Source organism: Delphinapterus leucas, chromosome 1 (assembly GCF_059928025.1).
Source record: "Delphinapterus leucas isolate spDelLeu-1000000601 "Yukka" chromosome 1, BTC_Dleu_Yukka2, whole genome shotgun sequence".
Taxonomy (NCBI): domain Eukaryota; kingdom Metazoa; phylum Chordata; class Mammalia; order Artiodactyla; family Monodontidae; genus Delphinapterus; species Delphinapterus leucas.
This window is the reverse complement of record NC_143129.1, coordinates 52,269,950-52,282,818: the sequence shown is the minus strand read 5'-3', so window position 1 is coordinate 52,282,818 and position 12,869 is coordinate 52,269,950. Positions and strand designations below refer to the sequence as shown.

Here is a 12,869-nt window from a genome sequence, read left to right as displayed (position 1 = left end):
TAAATGAGAAATGAATGTTCACATTAAAAAAAAAGTTTATCAGAGCAGTTAATTTCTACAGAAATACCAGCACCAAACAGGGTTTACTGAGAGGCAAAAAGGGCTTAAGTTCCAGGACACCTTATTCACATGAGCCTTTCCCAGGGGCCTTTTGCACTTTTAGCTTCCTTATCTGGAAAGTGGCTCCCCAAATTGTAAGTGATTCAAACCCTACAAAACCTGGATTGTTTCTGGTCAGCACTATAGGTTAATTATGGGATTCCTTTCATGGACTTTTGTGACTATCCTGAGAACCTTACTACCACATAAAATGTTGCTTCTAAGGAGTAGTTTCTAGTGAGAATTAACACAACATACCACCTGTTCTCAGCCCTGGGAAGATGTCTGGTCCCTAAACTAGGTTCTTAACAAACGTTTGCTGATTGAATAATAGTGAAATAAATGAAGGGAAAATGGATATACTTGAAGCACTTACTGAGTACTTCTCTCTGGAGGGTAGGATTATGGTGATTTTTATTTCCTTCATACCTGGCTGAGTTTCTGAAATTTTTCCACAGTGAACATGTATTATTTTGAATAATTAAAAACTTGCTTTAAAAGTTCATAGTATGGATTTTGTAAACTTATACATTTATGGAGTGCTTGCTCTGTGGCCTTCTGTTACTTCTGAGGATATCAATTCAGAGGAGACCTACATTGCCTTGCTCTCAAGAAATCTATGGTGCCAGTCACTGTTCTGAGCCCTGAAAAGATAGATTACAACACAGCTCAACATTTATAGAGCTCGGTCTATTCAAATAACAATAAGGGAAGGAGAGAATTGGGGAAAGAGAAAAACCTGGTTATCCTCAAGCATCCTTTTATATAGAATTATATGTAAATAAACACACACACACACACACACATCTTAGTGATATACTTCTTTCATCTTACCATAGGAGGTTTTTAGGAGTGGCCTAAAAACCCCAGAGAAATGTTGACTACATTTGGATAAACCCAGCAGATGGATTTTCACTCCCAACTTTAAGAAGGAAGGCAAAGAGAAAAAAAAAAAAAAGTCTACCAAATTACCAAATCTGGGATTAAACTATATATTTGAAAGAACAGCTCATATTTATTGAGTTCTTACCATGTGTCAGGCATTATACAAAGTTTTTTATATGCATTGCCACCTCATTTTATTTTCCTTTTATTTTGACAACATGCCTATGAGATAGGAACTAGTATCACCAATCCCATTTTACAGATGAGGGAAGGAAGGCTGAAAGAAATAACAAGTCACCTAAGGTAACAGAGATGGTGGCTGCAGTGCCTGACTGGAATCCTAATTAGCCTACCAGCTCTTCTAAACCACTCCTCTTCAGGAAGCCAGATTACAAAGAATTCTGGTTCCAAAGAGAAAAATAAACGAGAATATGGATAATTAAAAAAAATGGAATACAAAGGAGTTTCAAAAACAATGTGATACCAGCCTTTCAAATTAAAAAAGTAAACACACTGGAAAACCATTTTCTTTTTTCTTTTTGCTCAAAAAGGCCAACTTCCTAGACATTATGGGTGGGTTATTAACTCATTTCATTAAACTAAATTATGAATTTGCTTTTCAAGTAACTGTCTCATCACTGTCACAGCTCCGATGTGTCCTTTCCTGTTTTCCAACTTCATCTTGGCCCAAAGTAAGAAATGATTCGGTTTGTGTGTAATCCACGGGACCCAGGGAGGATCTTTTGCCCCTTTTGTTTTCTTGGGTGTCCTCACTCTGGAGGCCTGGCATTCCTCACGTGTCTAGGGCAATGCAGGAGCAGCGAAGCGCGGGGAAGCCACACAAAAGACATCCAACCACTATCAATGTTGAAAGATCAATTCAGGGCGCACACGAAACACCCAGTATGCCCAGGAAAAGAAGAAAAAATACCTTCTCCCAGAGGGTGAGAAACTGGTTGATCTCTTGTGAGTGTCCACAAAAAACTGAGCAGGTAAAATGGTGGGCGGCGATCTTTGTGGATCCCCAATCATCCCAAACGCGCCTTGCAGGCGCGGCCTCCGCCCTTTAGTCCCAAGAGGCCGGAGGGGCAAAGAGGGGGCGCAAGGCGCAAAGTCTCAGGCGGTGTCTCCTTCCCCTCCCCAGTGCAGCTTCTGCCCAGTGGCCGACGCTTCATTCATCTTGCAGGCGCCGCGGCTCCAGGGCAGGGTAGCGGGGCAGGGGCCGGGGCCGCTGGGCAGCGCCCGCCGGTCCAGCGAAGGGAGGGGCCGCGCGGCGCGGCGAGGATGCCCGGCCTTCCCTCCCTCTGCTTCCAGCAGGCGCAGCCCCGCGGCTGGGCCCAAGGGCTGGCTTCGGTTTCCCGCAAAGCTGGGCCGCCCCGGCCTCCGAGCTGCCCCGTGGCTTCCACGCCACCGCCCGGGTGTCAGGCCCAGGACGCAGCTTTCACACACACACGCCCGTCCTCACCCTCCTTCCCTCTCTGCAGCCCTGGCAGCCCCGCTCTCCTGGTCCCTTTCTCCGGGGTGCGCGGCACCCTCGCGGCCTCCGCAGGCCGTTCCCAGGGGCGAGGCTGGGTGCCGGACGCGCGCGGGAGCCGGGCGCGGGGAGGGGCCGGCGGTGGGGGAGTGTCTGGCTGCCCCCGCCCCTCGAGTGAGTGACTGGGCGAGGAGGTCCCCTCCCTCCCTCCCCCTCCCTTTTTCCAGGTCCCCTCCCTCGCTCGCTCGCTCGCTCCCCACCAGCTCCGGCTTGCTCCCTGCCCACTCCCACGGGGACGTTCCGTGCAGCGGCCGCCGCTTCTTTCACAGTTTAGTTAGGAGCCGCGCGCCGCGCTCAGTTACTGGAGAGCTGGCCGCGCGCCGCCGCCTCCCGCACGCACGCACGCGGGCCGGGCTTCGGGGGTTTCGGCTCTTACTCCCGGCGTCTGGGAGGAGGGGGAGACCCGGACTCACTGTGGGGAGGAGGAGGAAGAGGAGGAGAAGGGAGGAAGAAAACAAGCGAGGAGGATCCGGGCGGGGGGCGGGAGGCTTACCACCTTCAGCCCCCCCCGCGAGCGCCCAAGGTAAGCGTGAGCCCACGCCGACCTGGGGCGGGGGGAGTTGGCGGCGCAGCCCGCCCGGGTTCCGCTCCGGGCGCGCCCGGGTGGGCTGTGAGGGAGGCCTGCGGGGTGCCTGCCGCGCGGCGGGGATGGGAGCCGCGGTCGTGGCGCTGCCGGCGCGCGCGGCCCGGGCCGGGGCTGCTGCTGCTACTGCTGCTGCTGCTGCTGCTGCTGCTGCTGCTGCTGCTGCTGCTCCTGCCGCTGCTCCTGCCGCTCCTGCCGCTGCCGCCGCCGCCGCCGCCGCCGCCGCCGTTGCGGGGCTGGCGGGGACGGAAGCTGGGGTTGGGGGGAGCTGCTGGGGGCGTCTGCTGGCCGGGGCGGAGGGGTTGGGATGCGGTTGGGGCTGCTGACGACTTTCGTCACATTGAGGCCTGGGTGTCTGGGATTCGACTCCCCTCCCTTCCCATCCGCACTCCCCGCCGCCCTCAGCCTTTCCTGCTCCTCTCGAGCTTTGCCTGTAGCCGCCGTACTTTGCAAGCCAGAGCTTGAAAGAAAAAGGAAAATTCAGAATTCTCTGCTAAATCTCCGAGTCTCTTCTCCCGCTCCGACTGATTGATGTGTTTATGTGGGTGCCGTGATCCCCCGGATTTCTGAAGTTTTGACCTTTTTGGGGTGACTTGTCTCGATGCAGCGATTTGCCCACCTCGATGTATTTATTATTCGTGCCCATGCGAGGCAGCCAGAGGGTGCCTGGTTATTGTACTGGGGAAAGATTTCACTCCCTTCTGCAGGCAGTTCGCGAAGTGCGGCCGCCGCAGCTGCCTCTGGTTTGTTGCCTGACGTCCTTCGCCGGTCTTCCACCCTGCCCCCACCCCCTCCTCGGAGGGATTTTTTTTTTTCTACTTACTGTTTGTGTGAGAGAAGCCCCTGGGCTTAGAGCCTTTCATCTCCCATTCATCCCTCTTCTAAAGCTCTGAATTGTCTCAGGCACGATGGTAAAAATTGGGGTGGCTTTCTCTGCTCCAAGAGTTGCACGGTCAAGGATAAAAATATATACACATAAACACGCATTAATCCTGGGAGGTGACAAACACAGTTTGCGATAGAAATGATTGTTTTCCAGTAGGAAGTTGACGACCTGTGTATGAGGTATCTCCCATCGCATGTGAGGTAGGAAAATTGTTTTAAAATAGATAGTTGCTTATTTTGTACCGTGGCTGGAAGACGGCCCTAAGTTCAGCTATTGGAGCAAGTCTGAAAGTGATACACCCTGGTCACCCAGAACTTCACTAAAGACACATATACTCTGACTCAGACTTTGGGAGGGGGACTGACACCATAAATTCCATGTAATAGTTTTTTTTTTTTAAGGAAACAGTTGGGCAGTTTGGGGAAATGACACGTTCATTACACAGACAGATCTTATGAACACTTCCTTACTTCATGGGCTGGGCTCACCTTCTACCTAATGGAATAAGCTTTCAGTTGGTAGAATTGGGATGTACCAGGATCGAAAAAAATTATGGGTAGAGTGGGCCTGGGCTACTCTAGCTTTCTTGGGGGGAGAAGGTGATGTTTCTGAAGGGTCTTTAAGTTCAAGATGCTCAATCTGGGGGTTCCCCCCCTTTTTCATACTTCTAGAGCTGGATTGTAGGATCAATAGAACATGTTCTGTGTTGGCTGTTTGGAAATGCCATTGATCAGGCATGGAAATTAATTTAGACTTAATTATCTATTTTTCTTTTGCTGCTTATAAAATAGTAAGTGCCAGTGATAGGACAGCTGAGTGTATTTATCTCTGCATTTAACTAGCAGTTCACGGATCAGAAATGCAGCATTGAAATGTAACCTCCCTTAGTGTTTCCTGCTGTGCAAACTGGGTTCGGAGAACCAGCAGCTCCAGAGGGCTACTCGGAAAAGCGACAAAGACAAGCGGACTCAGCACTTGGATGAGCAGATGCCTGCGAAGGAGTGGGGTGCTTCTGTTGTCAAGCTTATCTCCATTCGGGCATTTTTCCCAAGAAAAACTGGACTTGGTTGGTAGGGAGGAAAAGTTCATCCTAGAAGGATCCTGAGGTTCTAGCTTCCCTTTTCAGCTGACTCAGTTTCAGTGGTTGAGAGAGCTGATAATTTTGTTTTATTGGCTAGTAATTTACCCTTTACCCTCTCACCCCTGATGTCACTTTATCATCTAGCATGGATTTCTGGGAATTAATAGGCCACAGCTGAAGTGGTTTGAGCTTCTTGAAGAATCACAGGGTATACATCAAAAGCTTGTTCATTAATTGGCACTATTTGCTGTGACTGATGCAGAAACTCTACCCAGGAGGAAGGTGGTGTGTCCCATTGTGAATATCATTTCCAGGTTGATGGTGCCTCAGCACTGTGTTGGATTTTTGACCAGGCAAGACTTGACTGTCACATCCTGAGTGGCTTGCTCCAGGCTCCTTGTGGCCCCTTTCTTCTAGCTATTTTCTGTCAGGGAATGAGATGCCCCAGGTTGGAGAGAAAGAATCATGGCACCACCCATTAGAAAAGGAGAGGGCAGGAGATTATTCACAGAGGGTCTTAAGTGTGATAAGTATCACCAGCTTCACGTGAACTTATCGATAGAATTTGGAACCCTGTGAGGCACAAGCAAGTGCATTTTTGGACATCTTATGTTCCTTCTTTGGAATTTTAGAAGCCTTGGAGCTTGGGAGAAGTAAAAGCTGTGATTACTTAGGCTCTCATTAAAACATGAAAGGCAGGGGCTTCCCTGGTGGCTCAGTGGTTGAGAGTCCGCCTGCCGAGGCAGGGGACACAGGTTTGTGCCCCGGTCCGGGAGGATCCCACATGCCGCGGAGCGGCTAGGCCCGTGAGCCATGGCCGCTGAGCCTGCGTGTCCGGAGCCTGTGCTTCGCAATGGGAGAGGCCACAACAGTGAGAGGCCCGCGTACCGCAAAAAAAAAAAAAAAAAAAAAAAAAAAATCCATGAAAGGCAGATTGCAATAGATCAATATATAATACTTAGAAAACTGAGAAGACAGGGATAGGGCCTGTGTGCAGGGAGAATTGTACACTGAAACTGTATTTTAAAGTTGGTGACAGTTGTGACTTGAAGAGATCGTAAATCAAGAGCTTATCTAAAGTGACATGTAAATTATATACATACATATTTTTAAAGTAGGCAATTATTTTGCTTGACTCCCTTGGTTCTGAAGTTTAATTTTACAAGTTACAATTGCAACAAGAAACAACTTGACGTGCTGTGGTTATGCAGTCAGGGCAAGAGTGGTTGCACGTAAACTGGGCTAGGATGAACATGGAAATGAACACACAGCAGTGTCCGCAGTCACCAGGTATTAAGAAGTCCCTTTTTGGGCTTCCCTGGTGGCGCAGTGGTTGAGAATCTGCCTGCTAATGCAGGGGACATGGGTTCGAGCCCTGGTCTGGGAGGGTCCCACATGCCGCGGAGCAACTAGGCCCGTGAGCCACAAGTACTGAGCCTGCGCATCTGGAGCCTGTGCTCCGCAACAAGAGAGGCCGCGATAGTGAGAGGCCCGCACACCACGATGAAGAGTGGCCCTCGCTTGCCACAACTAGAGAAAGCCCTCGCGCAGAAACCCAAAAAAAAAAATAATTAAAAAAAAAGAAGTCCTTTTTTTTTTTTCCTTTTTAATTCATTGTGTTCCTGGAAAATGCATTTCCTAGTTTGTAGGGTAGTCACATAATGTCAAGATTGCTTTCTCTCTATACTTGTGAGAGGAGATGCAGCTGCCCCAATCTGAATAGAAACTGAGAAGGTTAACTAACCGAACTAGGTAGTTAGAGGCAGACTGTTTTGCTCATCTCTGCAACCCCCATGGCGGCTTGTACACTACCTTACACTTGGAGTAACTCAATGAGTGATTGAATTGAATGGAATTCACCTAATTAGTTAAGATCTGTAATGTGTCAAAAACCTCCTTGGAAATGCATTAGATGCGGATTTCCATTTTAATAAATCAGTAGGATAGTTTATCAAGAGCTCCATATTATGCCTCAGGTAGGGTTTTTAAATGTTGAGAGGTATTGGACAGGAAAGTAAACATACCAAGCATAATGTCTTCTCAAATAGGAATTTCTAGTTAGGGTCATCTCGATTTGGAATATAGATAGTATCCGTATTTGACAAATATTTCTTCACTCGTGATTGTGACTGATTGTGGTCTTTCTTTTTTTGTCCGAGGCATTCAGTGAATAACAATGCTTCCTATTTATAGGGTGCTTTATGGTTTTCAGAGTTCTTTCATGTACCCTTGTCTTACTTGGCATTGTACTGCAGCCATAGCACTCAGGGCTTTCCATGCTGGGGTCTCTCCCAGAAGATGCCTGCATCAGGGAGTCGGGGAGAGGTCCTGGGGAAGCTCACAGGTAGCCCCACCTCTTGGTTTACTGGATTTTCTCAAGGGAGCCGTAATTGGTATTCACTGCTGGTCCCTCTAAAATAAAACAAGCAAAGTTGAGACTTGTCTCATGCAGCGAGCACACTCAACCTGCCAGCATTCATTCTGTGGCTCTGCCCCTACATCTGTTCGCTCTCCTTGGGCTGCCTTTTACCTTGCCCCTTTGCCAAGTGTCCCTTTCATCTACCTATCCTTTCTGAAGTGTTTCCATGTTTTTCTGTCCCACAGATTTTCATCCATAGGCTCTCCTTCTTCTCCCACCACCTTACTTTTGCCTGCAAGACTTGGGTTGTGTGTTTCCGAATGACGTTTTCCAGTACTTGAACCGCATCTCCAGGCCCACTTTCCCTCTGACTCCTCCCACCTCTGTGCTCAAGTGTAGACTTTCTGCTTCCAGCCACTTCTCCTTTCTACCCTCAGGGCCCCTCTGCCTTGTCCTACTTTGCCCCCTACACCTCCCTTATTCCTTCCACCCACTTCTCTCCATCAAGCCCTCAGATCTTCCAGCACATGCCTGCCTCTGCCTGTTTCACAGGCTCACGCCACCTCAGCAGATGTGTTTAGCATTCATGAGTTGAAGTCCGCATACATGCTTTGTACCTTTAGAAGAATGGAGTTAGAACACCCCCAAGTTTGGGGATCTTTCTGCTTTTGTTTTCACTTTTGATTACACAATATTTTTGACTTTTAAAGGCTCTTAAGCCCTTTAATCATAGCTGAAGCACTTGCTTCTTCACTTCACTTAGCTATTACAGCCTATGTTGGATAATAGATAAAGGAATATCTAGGTGACTATTGTTATTTTTAAAGATTGGACAACATATCTTGAGAAGCATTTCAGAGATTTTCATAATGGCACCATTGAAAGGCTTTCCTGTACACCCAAATCTACTTACTAATCACAGAGGTAGAATGGTTTGTTTAATTTCATCCTCAGTACCTTATTTTTTTCTCCTTTGGTTAAATAAATGTTGGTTAAATGAATGTTGGTTAAATAAACATTACTGTAATTTGAACCAAATTTTTTCTCATTTGTGGTGGTTTTACTGCTCTCCATGAACATTTTATAAGCTCACTAGACACATTTCTGCCAAGCAAGGATTCTTTAGCTAAGACCTAACATTGTTGCTTTCCCTTATAAATTTATAACCTTTGTTGGCCCTACCAGTAGGGTCAGTGGGAGAAAGAGGACTGCTACTGGAAAAACACAGCCTATTGACTCATGGCATACGAACTTACATTGCTCTTTTTATGCTCTTTTTACAAAACCGTGCTTCAGAAGTGGATCCAGCACTAGTTACGCAATATCCTGAGTGCTCCAGGGCTTTTGGAAGAAGGTGCTTTAAACGAGGACAATTGTTTTTAAGTAAGAGTTCCCTTTCTTTGATGGATCTATGTTTTATTTGAGCGCAGTGGTTATTGCAGTAGTTTCAGCTTATTGTTACACCTTACATTAGGACATTTTCTACCTTACTTGGTGACATGTTTTTCCCTGAGCAGGGTAAAGAAGGAGAATGAGAGGTTGGTGGTCTTTGCTGGATTGTGAGGGCATCTTTCATACCCATCATCACAGATGCTGGTGGAGTAGGTGACACCCACTCAACCATCCAGTAGATGCAGTGTGTATCATCACAGGCACAGCTAAAAGCTTCTCCCTGAACCCCACAGTTGACAAAGAGATCTACACATGTCGTTGACAGTGCAGGGGAGCTCCTATATCAACAGTACAGTTTCTTTCAGGAGAGGATTGAAAGGCCAGATGTAGAGTAAGGAGATGCTGCAGGCTCAGGCTGAGGTTTGGAGAGAACTTTTCAAAGACATAGATAATTAATACATGCCAAGGGGTGACTTCAGCAGTTCTATCTGAAAGTTCTGCCAAAAGCAATTTTCCTAAGATAATTTTGTAACAGTTCTTACAATTAAAAGGTTATAAAGGAATAAGCTACATAATATCTAACTCTGTGTCTCAGGCGGATACTATTACTATTTTGAGGAAGGAGGTGAGAATCCAGGAACCTCTTTGAGTTGTTTAATATCTACTGAAAATTCAGATGTTCTGGTTTCTATGCCAGGAGTCCATGACAGTCTAGGTACAGCTCCCAAAACAAACGCTCTGCTTACCCTTGGTGGCCGCCCGAACACCCACCCCTGCCCGACCTTGAGCTTTCCTCCCTCAGTGGCTTCTCTTGGGGTCCAAGCCATTTCTCGAGTCTCAGTTCAAATCCCTTCTCCTTCAGGGAGCGTCTTCTCTGACCACCAGAGTGGTTTCTCCCTTGGCTTCCACGAACTCCTGCAACACTTATTTGTTGTTTATTTTATTTCATTATTAGTTTTGGTCTTCATTTATGTTTATTTGTCACCCCACCGAATTATCAGCTCTTCTGTCGTGCCCACTGGGCCTTAAGAGTATAACATGCTGAATAAGCAGCTGTTGGTTGATTGACAGCTGGTCATTGGTCTGAGGCTTAGAATTTTTCTTTGTGAAGACCTTGCTCTCATTTAAGACTCTTTAACCAAATGAGGAAGTGGAGTTTCTCAGGAATGAGAAAAGATAATGGGAATTGTTTAATTCCTTTGTTGCCCAAGGTTAAAGCATCTAATCTCTCTTACTCTCTTAGATAATATATTAAACAAACATTTACTTTTGTTGATGATACTTCGTGTCATCTCTGTGCCTGGCACTGGAAAGATGCTGGAGATACAGATAAGAAGGCCTGGCCCTGACTTTGTGGACTTCTCAGACAAGTGTGGGAATCGGCAAGCACATGGTATGTCATAAATAAAGAGTCAAGGTGCTTTGGAAGTTGAGGGGAGAAAGCAGCCAACTCTGTCTAGAGGTAGGCTGACCCGGCACCCTGTCTCCCTGGGACAGTCCTGGTCTGTGCCCATTGTTCAACATAGTTATTAATGCACCCCCTTTGCCCTCAAAGGTCTCCCAGTTTGGACAATGAATTATACGATTCTCCAACATAAAGAAGTCATAGACGGCTTCACAGAGAAGGAAGTATTCTGGATGACACTCGAAAGCTGCACAAGGGTCCCCTAGGGTATTGCTGACATTTCCAAAAATACTGGGGGACCAACATTGGTTTGCTAACTGTTTTTCCTCATTTACTATGGATTCATAGACTAATTCACAGACTGGCATTTGTGGATAAAGGGATTTGGGGGCAGATGGAAGATGAAGTAGGGCATTCCAGCAGAGGACACACAGTGATGTGGAGAAACGTGGATGTGGGTCATTGTGGCTGGAGCTTCTGCATCTTGCAGCACGATGCAAGATAAGACTGATCAACCATGCAAGGCTTCACAGTACATAGTTTGGACTCATTGCCCAAAATAAGAGGCATTGAGAGATTGTAAACAGGGGAGAGATAATTTGTTTAGCATATAATTTGCATGATAGATGGTTCCTTTGTGAGTGTGGGTAAAAGACTGGAGGGGAACAGAGAGTGTCCCCAGGACACCTACCACACAATTGGGGCCCAGCACATATTTGTTGAATGAATGAATGAGAGAGAGTTTTTGAATCTGTGGTAGTTGTAGCTACATGGTTTTGTATGAGATTGCCCAGGGAAAGTAAATATTATAGAAGGAAAACACTGAACCATGAGTTCCAGGGAACACCAACTCTTATGGGCTGTGGATGGAAAGGATAGTGAAGGAGACTGAAAAGTGCAGGCTCCTCACTGAAGCAAGAGAACCAGGCAGGTGGTGTCAGGAAGAGAGGACGGATCAAGAATTGGTGTGTGCTTAGAATTGTTCCATGAAGTAAAATGGCATTGAAGAGTTTTTCTCAGAGTTTGTAATTCTATTATTAAATAGAAGTGGAAATATTTACCTTATGGGAGATAACAAGATATAGGTACTTAGTATTATTTTTATATTCATGCTGCATGCAAAGTTTGAAGTTTTATCACTTTGTTAGTTTTATATGTCAGGATTCTGAGGTTTGCCTTATATAATTTATGCCAGTACCTGGTGCAGTAAAAACCTGAGGCCATGTTTTGGGAGGATGATGAAATAACACAGTGTTTAATCATTGTGAATTTATGATTGTGCATAGTGATTTATAAAGGGGTTAAAACACTTGAGTGTTTACATTCCACCAGATGAGGAGCCATCCACAGTAAGGACACGTTGAGTGACAACATTGTGACAAAGGACGGCTAGTTGCAGAAGCCAGGCTGAGTAGCAATGTCATTAAAGGTTTGTGGTAGAAATAGAGACTCTTGTTGCAGAGTGAATTGTTACTTGTCCTCAGTCTCCAGTGAGAGACCCTGGATGGAGATGGGGGCAGCATCATAAATGTATTGGAAAGAGTGTGGGCTTTGGATTCAGCAAATTTTATCCCTTTTCCACCACCTCCTAACTCTAGCTTCGTGATCTTGAATATCAGTGGTAATAATTGACAATAGTAACAATAAAAGCTAACATGTATTGAGTGCTTACTCTGTACCCAGGTGCTGTGCTAAGTACCTTACGTGCATTGTCTTTAATGCTTGCGACAACCTTATGAAGAACCTACGACTGTTACCTCTACTTTATGGATAAAGAAGAACTGAGGCTTAGGGTCTCTGGGACCTTGACCAAGGTCTTGTAGCCAGCAAGTGGTAGTGCTGAGACTGGAATCCAGGCCTTCTGACTCTAAAGTCAGGCTTTTAATTATCAACTCCTGGGCAGTTGTCTTTTCGCCATTCCCGCTGCCCTTCCCACCACACACACATTCCTTTCCCCTCACCTACTGTTTCTCTTTGAAGCAGATCACAGACACTTATGTCATCTTGTCTGTGTATACTAGATTATATCTCGAAATGATAACAGCTTTTTTTCCTTTTAACATAACCACAATATCATTATCATTCCTAAAAACTTTTAACGATAATTTCTTAATATCAAGTATGCAGTCAGTAACCAAATTTTCCTGGTGGGCCCAAACATTTTTTTAATGATTAATTTGTTTCACACTTGAGAGATGCATCCGTCTTTCTTTTTTTTATGTTATTTTAATTTATTTTTATGTTTTTATTTTTTTGGCTGCGTTGGGTCTTCATTGCTGTGCGGGCTTTCTGTAGTTGCGGCGAGCAGGGGCTACTCCTCATTGCGGTGGCTTCTCTTGTTGTGGAGCACAGGCTCTAGGTGCGCGGGCTTCTGTAGTTGTGGTGTGTGGGCTCGGTAGTTGTGCCTTGCGGGCTTAGTTGCTCTGCAGCAGGTGGGATCTTCCCGGACCGGGGCTCGAACCCGTGTCCCCTGCATTGGCAGGTGGATTCTTAACCACCGCGCCACCAGGGTAGTCCCCGTCTTTCTTTATAGGCTTCCTTTCTCTATTTTTCCCTCTTCTTTTTCTCCCCTAGCAGTTTATTTGTTAAAGAAACAGGGATTTAATCTATAGGATTCCCTGCATTCTGTAGTTTGCCGATTGCAT

The 12,869-nt window shown here is 46.3% G+C and overlaps 1 protein-coding gene across 8 annotated transcripts in view; it reads left to right on the top strand.

The window, feature by feature from the left end:
- Positions 1-1,517: 1,517 nt before the first annotated feature.
- LOC149750504 (uncharacterized) overlaps positions 1,518-12,869 on the top strand; it is an 81,812-nt gene continuing 70,460 nt past the window's right edge. For 4 of the 8 annotated variants that reach the window (XR_016392920.1, XR_016392919.1, XR_016392916.1 and 1 more), the window contains exon 1: positions 1,519-3,041. Coding sequence is in view for 2 of the 8 variants with exons in the window: in XM_089910037.1 (XP_089766163.1) it covers positions 1,982-3,041 (1,060 nt within the window). In the remaining 6 variants the exon portion in view is untranslated. Of the gene's footprint in view, positions 3,042-12,869 lie in introns of all 8 variants that reach the window. The other 4 variants (XR_016392921.1, XR_016392918.1, XM_089910039.1 and 1 more) reach the window with 2 other exon arrangements.